Source organism: Larimichthys crocea, chromosome XX (genome assembly GCF_000972845.2).
Source record: "Larimichthys crocea isolate SSNF chromosome XX, L_crocea_2.0, whole genome shotgun sequence".
Taxonomy (NCBI): domain Eukaryota; kingdom Metazoa; phylum Chordata; class Actinopteri; family Sciaenidae; genus Larimichthys; species Larimichthys crocea.
Window position 1 is genome coordinate 13,687,395 of NC_040030.1, and position 14,154 is coordinate 13,701,548.

Here is a 14,154-nt window from a genome sequence, read left to right on the forward strand (position 1 = left end):
ACTGGGGGGAAAAAAAAAGTAAATGCATGTAAACCGCTTTAAAATGTGCAACATACTGTATTTTACGTATGTAAAATATCAAATACTGTAGGCAGAGAGAGCAGAGTGCATGAACAGTGCAGGGATGATGTTTGGAGGTTATGAACGACTGTGTGGGAAGAAAAGGAAAGTTGGTGCATTGACCTCAGGCCAGGTTAAGAAGACACCAGAGTATCACTGAACTTCAACTGAACAGCTTGCTACAGCTTTAAAGCATGGCACGATTTCAAAATGAAAAACGCCAGAAAACTAAAAGACAATCTCGTATATAAATCTGACACTCTGGCTCAAATAGAACTGCAAGAGACTAAATATTATGCACACAAAATGCAGAGCTACATTAAAAAAAAAAGATACTTTTTTCCCCCCTCCAAACACATAAAAGCACTGCAGCCGTCTCTGCCTCCCATTATAATACAGTCTCACAATCCAGCTCGCAGCCTTTTTACACAATTCAGGCTTAGAGCGTACGCCGCCAGTGCGTCCTCGCATTTGCATAAATAAATTCACCTTTGGGCAATTTGCATGTTGATGATCTTGTGCTAATGCACTCGCATGCAACAAATACACAGAAAGAGATAAGGGACAGATAAAGAGATCAGAGAAACATTACAGGCGTGCCGACAAAGTGGCTCGTCTTTTGAGGAGGTACACGAGCTGGCGTCAAGCAAGGCTAATGGGAGTTAGCGTCACTTATTACAAGTAGGATAATTACAGAGAGGGGGGGTGGGTGTGAAGGGGGGGGAAGCAGTGAGAAAGAAACAAAAGAATTTTCAAATTAAAAGCCCTGTGAATGTCACCCACTGTTTTCTTCCGAAAGAATCAAAGTAAAGAAGTAAACAGCTTTGATTTTTAAAATTTTAAAAAAACCTTGAAGGGGTTTTTTTTTTTTTTTTTGGCCTCCTTACTTCAAATTCTATTAGAGCTTACATTAGACGGCTGACTTCAGAGGAAGCAAATACAAATTGAACACCCAAAGAATACCCGCAGAACATGTTTGATCATAAAAGTATCTTTTGTGCAAAAAAAATAAATAAATAAAAATGTTTCTACCTTCGTCATACTAGGGGAAGTTGACTGAGCATGAATGCTCATTTGAATGCCTGCCAGTTCCTTAATGCAGCTGACGACGAGGCCCTTTTGTTAAAGCCAACTTAGTCATGACACATGAGGGGGAAGGGAGTGTTTTTTCTTTTTTTTTCAGATATTCTGAGACTTAAACAGGTTATTAAACTTTATCCTTGTGATTTATTGGTGCCTTCAGACTCTCAGAATCATGCTGTTTTCGTTCTGTTGGATACCTTTGCTGCCTTTTGACACAGTAAATCATTTAAAGTTGAAAATATATAAAAGGCTGGTCCTAACCTAGTTTGGGTGAGTGCATTGATGCCAATGTGGTGACGTAGCAGTTGATAGGATTGTAGATTTCTGTATACTGCACTTGTGTTTAAATTTTTTTAAAGAGGTATCCAACTGTGTCACTTCATTTTTATTTTAAAGGGTTTAAAAAAATTGGTGAGGCAAAATGGGGACGAAGAGGAGGAGGTCAGGAAGAAAATTTGCTGTAAAATGGCTGAGGCCTCATGGCACAAATCCAGAGTCTTTTCCCTTTTTCCTCACACACTGTTCGAAAAAAAAGATATAGTTGGTAATGGATGGTGGGGATGTGGTCATAAAATCTCTGAACATTATCTTTCTTTCCCTCTCTGTGAATGCACGCTATGTGTTTTCCCTCTATCGGACAGATATATGCCGTAGGAGGAGCTGAATGCAGTCCTTTCAAAAGAAGCGGAGAGGAAGGTGACGGAGAAAGTGGTGCGAGACAGACAGATCAGCAATGTCCTCTCCCAACTGACCCAGCACTGCAAACAGTAATGCAATGAAACACTGAGCTAAGGTCAAAAACATCACAAGCGCCCTCCTTCCCGCCACCCTTTGTCTCTCCTCCCATCGACTTAACAAATACCCCATCAACAACCAACGTCACTTTACCAGACACTCAACTAATACAAGGCTACACAAGAATAGCTGCAAGAGTCTCCACACGTACAGCTAAAACATTTTATTTTGGTTGTTACTCGAGCTCGACAATAAGAGATTTGTTCATTTTGCAACAGGTTTTGTACCACAGATCTCAAATTAATGGGCTGCAAGATTAAGTACTATTAGTGCTGCTAATGTAATGGATTGGTAATCTCAAAAGAAACGTTAACATGCAGAGAAAAACAATAAAACTTCTCATAAAATCTGACTTCATGACTTCTATCAGGGCTGAAATCTCAGTATAAAACAGAAAAATCTCTGTAAATCTGCACCAGTCGTCAAAACATCTGCGTGTTGTGAAGAGACAGCAGCCCGCCCTTTATCAAACAGCACAACCCCTCTGGATAACCCCGCATCTGATAAGCGCTGATAGGTAATTTTGGAAGAGATGATGAGAGGCCATTGTTCCCAAAACAGATGCTATGTCGAGGGCGAAAAACAATCCTGTAACACAAGATAAAAGCTATCTGTGATCTCATTAGAGGGGGGTAATGTCAAGCTAGCGAGGTATAAAATGGCTCTGCCCCAACTATGATGACAGGGCACTTATGGAATAAGATACAGTAAAAATGTCGAGTCATTTTTTATGTCTTTGCTCGGGTGTGGCGGAGTTAGGGAGAGGTGGCCGTTCTCTTTCTTTTTTTTTTGCTATTTCTTTCTCACCGTGGACAAGACACACACACTCCACTACATTTCACTGTCTCACAAACACACACACAACATGCACCGGCACACTCACACACTTGCCCTTTCTATCGGCAAGTTTACTCTCTCACAATCACACATGCCAACAGACAGGCCTGCGTTTGCACATTAACTTTCTCTGACATTCACTCTCTCACTTACACACACACACACACACACACACACACACACACACACACCATCCATTTGAATGCAGCGGGTGAGTCCTCCCTTCCCTCTGGCTGACAGAGCGGGTGACAGGACAGTCGGACAGCACCAAGGTTAGCCTAGAACATGACCATTGTACAAAGGCTTGCTTGATAAGACCTCGTTTTGCACAATGCATCATGGTGCTGCTACGAATGCCGCGCGCATTCTTAAGAGACAAAAGGTACGTTTGGATAGAACACTATTCAAACCATATATTGTTTTGACATAATGATAAAAGAAACGAGGGCGTACAAAAGAAAAAGCTCCATTGCTAATTAACACTAAGTTGCGAGCGTGTGTGAAATGTCACCGAGCCGTGTTTGAGTACACAATAACTTCTGGCCCTCAGCAGACCATTGTTTTGTGCTAATAATCGCCAGCACAGATGCATTGCCCTGACAGCCGGGCGGAATGAAAGTTAGCGAGACACGATGGCAGAGTGGTGCGATTGCAAACGGACACAAACCGCAGAAGAATCAAGGTGTGAAAACAGATATCGGTGTGGATCTGTAGCTCCAATGCAAGAATTCAAACTGTCAAAGAAAGATAAAGTGTTAAGAAAACTGTAAGTCAAAGTTAAGGAACAAAATCCTCATTAAGCCAATTTCTGTGCTCTCTCGTCCAGCAGGTTCTCGTGGATCGTGGCTGCTGCTGTGATCCTGCACGACGTCCACTACGCATATTATTACTACTACTAGTCATTATTACTACCATATCTGCTACTGTGGTCATTTTATCATTCATTGTAATTTATTGTCTTTTTATCAGTCATTGTAACTGTATAATATGTTTGTGCTGATTTGTCCTGTACACGTGACATCCATTGCACCTCTGTCCGTCCTGGGAGAGGGATCCCTCCTCTGTGGCTCTTCCTGAGGTTTCTTCCACATTTTTTCCCTGTTAAAGGTTTTTTGTGGGCAAGTTTTTCCTCACTCGAACTAGGGTCTAAGGACAGAGGGTGTCACTCCCTGTACAGATTGTACTGAGGCAAATGTATTTTGTGACTTTGGGCTATACAAATAAAATTGATTTGATTTTGATTTGATTTGAAGTGTTTTTCATTTATCCATTTTTTTCCCTTCCTGTTGTGAGAGTGTGAGTGTTGCCGCCTCCCTTCCTCCTACATGCACATATTTAGGAACTAAACATAGCCCCGCAACATAACTGACTTGGTTAATGTCTGTAGACGGGAGTGTGGAAGACCACTCCAGCGGATCATCCATCTTGAGGCAAAGAGAATTATCACCGTCACTTCACATGCTACCTCAAGTAGCCAGTGACAGTCAATGTCGTCAATGTCCAGAGATCAGTGGGGAAGTTTTACTCTGTCACTACATACCTCACATAAGCACACGAGAGATAAAATAAATAAAAATAAAATCACAATTTGATCATTGCCTACTGTATCTTAATGTTTTATGGGCTTACACTCACATATCTGCCGTACTGCCTGCTAGATAGTTACAATACTCTAGTTGTCATGGTTGAAAAAGCTATAATTATTTATGTTTTTAAATCACTATGTGTTCATTATGTGTATGCAGTAAATAAAGAGGTTATAATAAATACGTGAGAGATCCTCTATAAGCCACAGCTTATAGATGCAAGCAAAGCAGCCTTTGTATTCATGAGATGTGTGACTGTGATCCTCCTAAACAATAACAAAGCAAACATCTCCAACTGGTAAACGTTAATTGCGCTGGGGGGTAAATGAATGTTAATCTGTGTGGAGACTGAGAGGACGTTTCACTATAATTTGCTCACAGTTGACATGACACGTATACATTCTGTGTGGGTATACCCTTTGTCATACTAATCAATATTGTGATATTTTCAAAATAAAATTTAGACTGATGAAATAAAGCAAAATGTGTCTCTTTTTTTGTAAGAAAAATGTATGAATGAAGGTCTTTGCCATGCCATTCACTGTAAAATGTTTGTGTTGGGAGAGAAGAGAAGAGAAGAGAAGAGAAGAGAAGAGAAGAGAAGAGAAGAGAAGAGAAGAGAAGAGAAGAGAAGTCAACATGGCAGAGCTGTGAGCAGAAAGTATTTCATGGATGGGTGGATGGATGGATGGATGAATGGATGGAGGCAAGGCAGATGACTCACCATCAATCCTGCTGACCAGCTCCTCCAGGGCCTTGACTTTCCTCTGGATGCCTGGCTGGGCAAATGTATAGTTGTCCTGAGGAGAAGGAAAATCACACAGGGTCAATATGGACTGAGGCTCCTTCTATAGCGCTGAAAACACTTAAAATAGTTGGTCTGTTACAATTTAATACATTTTGCTGACTCAAAGCGAATGAGTGCAGAAATGGAATAGGCGTCAAACATTATGGATGAATCATGAAAAGCAACAAGAAGCACGAAGGTCAGACTAGTAAGCGGATCCTGGGAACCTGGAATGACCACGAAACAAAAAGTGCAAGAAAAAGCAATAAAAACGAGACCCGAGGAGATCAAGCACATATTTTTATTACAGTAATATTTGTCAGATCACTCTGTAATTTCTGAGACAAGCTGTGAAATTGATCTCTTGTTGAGAAAACTAACATGATTTGTTTCACACTGACGTTTTGCAGCCATTTGGCCTTAGAGTTGCAGGGTTTTGAAATTTCGTATTTTCACTTTGAGGATTCATTTTCAGAAAAGTGCAGTAGCCATTACAGATTTGAAGCGTTTGCCAGGGCCCATTTCACACTTCGACACAAAGCCTTAGCCACCTTTAAAAACGGTAAATAGAGAAAATAGGCTGCCCAACTAACATTGGCATTACAAAACGTGTGTGTGTGTGTGTGTGTGTGTGCACGGCTGTGGCCTTGAAGACAAAGCAGATGGCTGATGTGAATGCGGCTTTAAGAACATAACAGGTGAACCGTGAATAGGTCCTGGCCTCAAATCTGGTGTGAAGTGGTAGAATAGTAAAATATTATAATAAGAGCTGGAGATGGCTGAGGTTTCATTTCACCATTGTCCCCCTTCAAGTAGCCCTGCGCCTCGTTTCGACTGGATAATGGCAGCTGGTTAAGAGAGCTTGAAAATTAGATGGCTGCAGTGATGCTTACAAAACCACATGTAAAAACCAAATGTAGGACGATGGACACCAGGCCTGTAGTATCCTAAATGGTCCTGGAAGTGTTTGCTGTGTTACATTTCAAAGATATTCTGTAGCTTGTTTTTAATTAACACAGTGGCTCTAATGTGTTACACTCAAGTGTTGTGTTTTTATGTGTTTAGTGTCTACAATTAGTTTCAGATGAGACACAGAGGAAGGTTGTCAAGACTTTTCTTCTTCTCTTTTTCCCCCGTGAAGATAATTCGCCATCCTCATCCAGGAGGCTTTTTCAGTTATGACTGACTGGTTGGGATACACAGGTATTTAGCCTCAGTGGGATCATTAACCAGGTCATTGTTTCCACTTAGTACATACGAATCACTTCAGGTTATCACTTTTCAGTCAGCCATTAATGACGGAGCACAGGCAGTTAGGTGACTGCATGCTCGGTGTGTTGTTAGCTTGGGTGTAACTTATGCTAGCCGGCCAGTGGCTAGAATAAAGGAGTGATATCCGCGTTAGGAGGTGTTAGTTAGCCTTGTGTCAGCTGAATATAAAAAGACAAAAAGACGTGAGAACCCAATGCAGATGTCATGACTTCTTCAGTTCTGACTGGTTGGGAAACCCAGATAATGAGCCTTGGTGGGATTGTTAACAACGCCATTGGTTCCACTTGGTTCATTTGTGTGAAAGTTCGGTCAACCAAGCTCTGACCAGGTAACTACACGTGCTGCATGCCATTAGATTGATAAGTGCAGATTAACTAACCCATGCTAGCCATCAAACAAGCCACATTACTCCTGTTTCCTGGATACAGCCCAGAAAACATCTGGAATGTTGTGTCGGTCTCAGGACAGTTTAGCTGATCAGCTTTGAGTGAGCTCAATGTAAAAAGGCATAAGGACCCCGTGAAGATGTCATGACTCCGAACCACTCGAGGCTGTGTACTAGAATAGTGCTTCTGTGAATACAAGAGAGGGCGTATCCAACAGGGAGATATCCCATTCACACATCTCAGAGAACTGGGGTCACCCAAGTAACTAAAAGGTCCTTCTTCTTTCTGATGCTTTCCAGCCGTGGAAGTAGAATTCATAAATTATAGCATATATTTAGTGCATTTTGGAACACATCTAGTATGTACATAAAGTATTTATGTATATATGTATGTTTAGGTCAATGGAACATTTATCTATTTTATTATATAACCGAGAATGTTCAGTATATTGGAATAATCAAATAAAGGTATATTCTGAACTTTTTTTGGGATAGGAGGACAGTGGAGTGTGAACATGATCACAAAAGTGGTCAGTGTCAGTTGGTTGAACTTGCAGAATACAATACAAGTGAGGACGGCACATAAGCATTTTGTGTGTGTGTGTGTGTGTACACTCAAACACACACACACACACAGTGAGGATTACGTTTCCTTGAGGGGTCATTTCGGTGTGGCTGGAGAACAGCTGATGTGGCAAAGTATCCAACAGATGGGGAGAGAAAACGAGAAGGAGAAAGAGAGAGAGAGAAAGAGAGAAAGAGAGAGAGAGAGGGAGAGAGGGAGAGAGAGAGGGGGCGTGGAGTCATTTAGCAATAAACAGTTCCAGTTGTCCTTCAGGCTCAGCAGAACCAAGGCGTGTGTGTCCTCCTGAGTCCATCAGGGGCTGGCAGAGTAGAAACCGCATTCTCTCCTGCCTTTTATTTTTTCTTTTCAAATTGCTCCTTCTAGAGCATCTCACACTTCTTTCATACCGCCATAGCTCCTAAAGGTGTCATCATTACTTCTTCTTCCTACTCCCTCTCATTTGACACCTTCATCTATCACAATTAATTGGATCATGTTCTGTTCGAGCCTGTTGTTTGCATATCTATAGGACTCATTGTGTGGGGGGTAAAACACAGGATTTACTAAGATGTGCTTTAAGACTTATACACGCTGATCTTAATTTATTACTGGCAAAAAATAAAAATAGATTTAGCTTATTCTGCATTTCATTGTTTTATTGAAGCCGTGTTATTTTGAATTGGTGTTTCTTTTCATAGTTACTGTTTTTGTGTGTGTTTGTTTGTTTTTGTGGACACCAGGAAGATACAACCAACTAACCACTAACAACCACTTTGTGAAAACTAATGGGGACCAAATATAAAGAATAAATAAAGAATGAAAAAACAACTGTAGATACTGCAGCACAGAAATTCCAAACTGGGTTTGATGTAATTCAGAAAATGCATTAATAAATGCCTTAAAATCAGTTGAGCTATAATATCAAGGCATCTCTGTCCAAAATCACAACAAAACTGCAGCAAACCCACGTGACTCATTTAGGTAAGATTGTCCATGGCCTGTAAACTTTTACTGTTTATTTTGCACTGCAGCACAATACATAATTGTACATGTGCACCCAACTGAGCAGCTTAATCTTAGCAATATTGCTGAAAACAACTTTGAATGTGCTGTAGCATCACAACTTAACAAAGGCAGAGTATGACAGAGGACTGTGTGTATGAAGTGAACGTGGGATAGTGTACATTATTGATATGAAGGAATGAATTTAGAATCTCAATACTAAAACACTGCTGCTTAAACCCCCAGCTAACCGACCGGGGTCGTTTCAACAGCCTGTAACTTGTGTTTGTAATGCTGCAATAACTTTGACATTAATTGGAGAGTGAAATTACTAATATATGTGCACAAATGTGTTTATTTTCACCACGTTTTCCCCACGACATCTGCCAGGCTCTGGGGACCCTTTTTGTTTCGCTCATTCCTACCTCCCTTTGTCCTTCTTCTACTTTGAATCTTTTCTTGGTTAATTTTATATATTTGTACACGGTCTCCATTTTCTGTAGCTTACTGCTACTCTTCTTCTCTTTCTTTCTACCACCCCGGTGTTAATGTGGTTAGGTGCTGAGCAAGTGAGAGTACCAGTACGAGTAATTACATTTGCATTATTGAAGCTGCTGGCTTTAATCAACTGCTCTTTTCTCTCTCCCCCTCTCTCACCAGCTTCTTTCTTTCTGTCCGTCTGTCTCAAACTCACCTTCTAACGTTTTCCTCTGTAACTATTTGACTTTTGTCTAGACCTCTTTTCAACTGCTTGCTTTCTTTTCTCTCTTTGTTTCTCTTAAGTCTTCTTTTTGTGTTTTCTCTTCATGTCTTTCTATTTCTCCATATTTCTCCAGTTCTTTACATCATCTTCTCATCTGGCACCTTTTTGTTCATCCTTTTTACCTCTTTACATGTGTCAGAATGTCTGCCCCTACACTTCTTTCTAAAGAACTGTTATGATTTTACTTATATTATTCCATGGTGCTATTCTGGTGTGTCTACCGACTGTAAATTTCTGATCACCTCTATTTTACCTTATTTCTACTTTTTACTTGACTTCTAGTCATGTAACAGCAACCAGACATAGAAAGCCATTTTTTTGGCTATTGTTTGTCAGTGTCGCTTACTCTTTTCCCAAATCTCTCTTTTTCCATACTCCTTCATTTCCTCCTATAGATTTTGCACTGTCGATCTCTCTCTCTTCTACATCTCTCTCTCAGCTCCCATTTCTTCCTTTATCAGTTTCTAACTCTTCTCCTCTCCCACCTTCTGTTCTCCATTTCCTTGTCTATTTTCATCACTTTGGTGGTGCTAATGAGGCTAGACTTGACTAAGTGTTTGGAACATGCTATTATGTTTCCTCTGCTTTGTTTCGTTCCCTGGTGTTTCGTTTTGTTCCGTGCTGTACTGCGTTTTATTTGGTGACTGATTGTTGTTTAGTTAAAGCTGGGGTTTTTTTCCTGGCACATATTTGTGATGAGGGTTAGATACTAATAAGAAATTCCACTTTATTCTAATTTTTTTCCTGCATTTTCCTTTTATATGCTTTTTTTCTCTTCTGGTTCCCGTTTTTTTTTTTCATAACTGCTCCCTCGCCGCTTTCTCATCACAATCCCTTTCCTTTTCTCCACCTCGTACTCACTCCCCCTCCCATATTCATTTGTCCCGTTTTCTATTTTCTCCCTTCTTATGCCCGTCTTTCTTCCACTCACTTCCTCCCTTTGTCAAATCCAATATGTCGGATCTTTGATCAGCTGAGGCAACAGGAGGAAATCAACTCTCACTCCTTCATTATTCATACATTCTCCTCTTCTACCGCCATCTGTCCATCCACCACATCTGACCCAGCAAGTAAGTGGAACTGCCCCGCTTCACCCACATGAACGAACAGACGCGGAGCATACAAACATTAAACTCTGCGTGTCTCTTTCTCGACCAGGTGTCAACAGCCTCTCGATCGCCTCTTCTTTGTTCGCTCTGTCTCTCTCTCTCTTTCCGCCAGCTGAATCAATAGCTCCTCTTCACCTCTCAGTCCATTCTATTAGAGACAACAATGGCTCCACGCTGGACTAAGATTGCCTCCTATTGTGGCACCGGATGTCTATCAGCAAGTTGGACACAACCAGCACAACAACGCAGCGATGGTATGTGCGAGAGAGCGAGGGAGACATGGGGACAGGAGAGAGAGAAAGAGAGATGACAGGTCAAGATAAAGGGTGGACAATAAACTGAAGGACAAGGCGATGATCTGTCATTCTCTGGTAGGTGGACGTGTGGGAGAGAGAGAGGGATAGAAAGTGATTGTATGAGAGAGATGACAGGTTCAGATAAGGTGTAGACAATTACAGTTGTTCAGAGCTCCAGGAGGATTGGCCAGATTTCATTCTGTTGTTTCGGTGCGCGTTTGTTTGATGGCAGTAAATGTGTACTGCCAGCTCAAGAAGGTGGGCAGCAGTAAAAACACAGTGGTGCCATTGGTCAACAGGCTCAAGTCAGGGCTAGTACGTAATAAACTGCATTGCACAGAGTTCTTTTTTTGGTACAGACTAAAATGTGTCTCTTTTGAGCTAAATCAGCATTTTGGGTTAGCATGTTAACATGCTAAATAGCACTAAACACCAGCTGAGGCTCAAGGACATGTCATTGTTTTTGCACACAAAGTTCTGGACAAACTTTAAACTGGTAACGGCACAAGAATTTGATGAGCTCTCCAAAGAGACATGAATTATCATAAGACTGACATGAATGTGTGGCAATCAATCCAGTGGTCCTGGACCAACCGACTGACACAGCCATCCCTAAAGGAAGACTGCTAGCAAAGCCAAAATCTCAAGTATGAAAAGCTGGCGCTGAATGTTCGTCCAGACTTCTTTACATATTCGTTTATGAGACATTTCAGATGCAAACCATCAATTTTGACCCAACTTCTTGTACAGCTGTTTATTTTCAGAACCATCTAACATTTGAAAAGATGAGGCACTCTTGTTGAATAAAAAGAAAAAAGAAAAAACCTAACAATATTTTGACCATGTTTATATTCCTCACTGTAATGTATTGGAAAAAAGTTGTGTCTTAGTATTGGGACCAAATCTTAGATATTGTTTCAGCAACTTTCAAATACTCACTATATACAATACTACACAATATAGCCTATATATCTACCAACTATACTAGTACTATAACATACTGATATCAGTTATTACAATTATCTCAGTTTTTAAACACAGAGGTGAGATCTGTTAAGATTCAGCTGCCACCAGTCTTGACAAATCACTCACCCACTGTGCAGAAAACTGTGAAATGGATGGTGGGGACATGGTGGTACTTTTCCTCTTTGCTACTGTACAGATATGTATGTTTTTCTAATATCTGACAGACTGGTGAGGCTGCTTACCTGTATACACTGCCAAACAAAAACACAACTTCCTCTAGCTGGGGGAAACCAGGTTACTCTAATTCTCTACCCCAATTACGGAAACCATATTGCTCATATATGTGACGTTTAAGAAATTTAGGTCACCGCACAAAGCAGACTGTAACCTTGTTCATGTGAATGTAAACTAGTAGTTCAATGTCTTTTGGACAGTTAAATCTAATAAGAACACCGGGCCAGATCACTTTTTAAATATAGGGGACATTACAACACCTTTATGGTGATTTCTTTGTAAAGAAACACACACTGATTATTTAGAGCAGCAAATGTAAAAGCTTTTTGTTAAACACAAGGAGGACATGTAAGTGTTGCAGAGTGCCTTGGCAGATTAATTATACAGAGAAACTCGCTTTACGTGACCCCTAATGTGATCAGCACCACTTGTCTCTCTGCCAACAAGGTTTTCATAACAGAGCGTACTCATTTCTGTTTCTTGCGCTGCGACCCTGCCTGCCCAATTTTACGGTCTCAGCCTATCCTCAACCTCTTTCTCTCTCAGCAGCTGTCACTGCGTCCATCTCCACTGACCTGCATGCAAGCTGGCATAGCTAACATGGTACTGTTTGAAAGAAATAGAAGAGGAGCCAGCATGTATGACGGGGGATTCCAGTAAAAAAAATAAAATAAATAGAGCGAGGTGGGGGTGTTAAGGTCAAAGTTTTTCTTGAACAGTAGCTACACTGACATGCACGGCCATGAGGCTACAAAGACAGACGTTACAAATACACATACAAACATGCTGTCAAGCATCACACACCAGCTGGCAGATTACTCCACCCGTGTGTGCAAGTGTGTGTGTCTGTGTGTGTGTGTAGATTGAGTGACAGCCCAAGGTGACAGTGGGAAGCCCTTCGGGAAACCAAAACAGGACATTACGTCTGGTTTGGTCTCAAAACCGTCTGCTAGACGTCGGTCCTCGCACGCCTGTTCCCAATCGAGGTAGACCCCCATCTTTAGCTGGCACTGTGGAAACAGATGGTTGCCTTGACAATGAGCAGGCAAACTCGGATTGGCTCGTGCCTCCGAGGGAGGGGCTGGAGGTAGCTCAGATGTGGAGCAGCGAGAGAGGGAGCTATTGACCATTTCATCTTTATGCGTTTGATACAAATTAGTGATTTAACTTGTGTCCAAAGAGCTTCAGGACATCTCAGCCTGAGGAGTACCTGGCATATAAAAGTATTGAAAAGCTGTCAAATGTCAAAATATCCTTCATGTTCTGTGGCTATAAATGCGAATGAAAGTTAAATTCAACTGTGTCTAAAGAATAATAAACATTTCCTGACAAGTGTGCCTCGTGCCTCAGCAATGGAGTCATTTTCACGTTGAACCCTCATGTGTCGAGAATACCTCTGAAAAATAATAAGTTCAGATCCCAGGGCAGAAATTACATTTCTCACAGTTAAGTTCTGGACTGGAAAAATACGTTTAAGAGCCTCAGCTGTAAAAGGCGTATCTGCAAAATTAACATAAAAGGCAGGTTTTCATCTGCTGCCTTTAAAACTGAGAGCCCTCGGGGGTGTGCTGGCGGAATAATGGACTTTTTAAACTTTTTGACTTCATTTGCCTCTCTGGGCTTGGCAGGTAAGACACACCGGCTGTGCGTGAACGGCACACTCTCAGTGCAGCAGGTGTGAGCACCGTCGGCCGTCCATACCTGCAAAATGTGACAACGATTAAATTACCCAGGCTTTGACTGACTGTTTTCTACCGCGGACGTTAATAATGAATTATGGTTTGAGTATTAACGGGACATGTTTAAATCAACAACACAATATTGGGCAGAGGCGACAGCTCTATTTAAATTCATCAAATGCAAACGGCAGATATGGAACCGTTTTAACAAGGTAAATTAGTCAAGTTAGCCAGAGGCGCTGTCAAATTTAGCACCGTACAAGACTAATTGGCTGCTGGAGAGACGGGGGTAACGCCGGGGTCAGCTTAACAGAGTTGTGTCTCAAATGGGGAAACGTAGTGATCTGTGGAAATTTGATTTACTTTTTTGTCCATTTGTTTTATGTTCCGCCTTTAAAATTCACCTTAATTCTTAGAGAATTATGCTTCATCAGTATCATTTAGAGGTAGAGAGTCACGCTCAAAAGCACATTCACGGGTCACATGGCCGGATAATCATAAACAATAATAAACAGTGCCCCCGTTTGAACGTGACTAATGTGCCCCTTTCCAGTCTGGCAGTTCAGGTAGTTATAGCTGTGTTTTTTGATCATGACAGAACTGTTTGATGTGTAAATGGAGGGTGGAGGGTTGTGCGCTGTTGATGCTTCTGTAAAAAACACACACACACACACTGAACAGTGTCTTAAAGGTCATGCCAGGACAGAAGAACGCCTGCCTTTACTCATTTACCCC

The 14,154-nt window shown here is 41.3% G+C and overlaps 1 protein-coding gene across 4 annotated transcripts in view; it reads right to left on the reverse strand.

Moving 5' to 3' along the window:
• The window catches only part of tbc1d22a (TBC1 domain family, member 22a), a 120,565-nt gene that overhangs the window by 41,760 nt on the left and 64,651 nt on the right, over positions 1-14,154 (reverse strand). For all 4 annotated transcript variants that reach the window (XM_027272424.1, XM_027272422.1, XM_027272423.1 and 1 more), the window contains one exon: positions 5,086-5,161. In XM_027272424.1, coding sequence (XP_027128225.1) covers positions 5,086-5,161 — 76 coding nt within the window. The remainder of the gene's footprint in view (positions 1-5,085; positions 5,162-14,154) is intronic.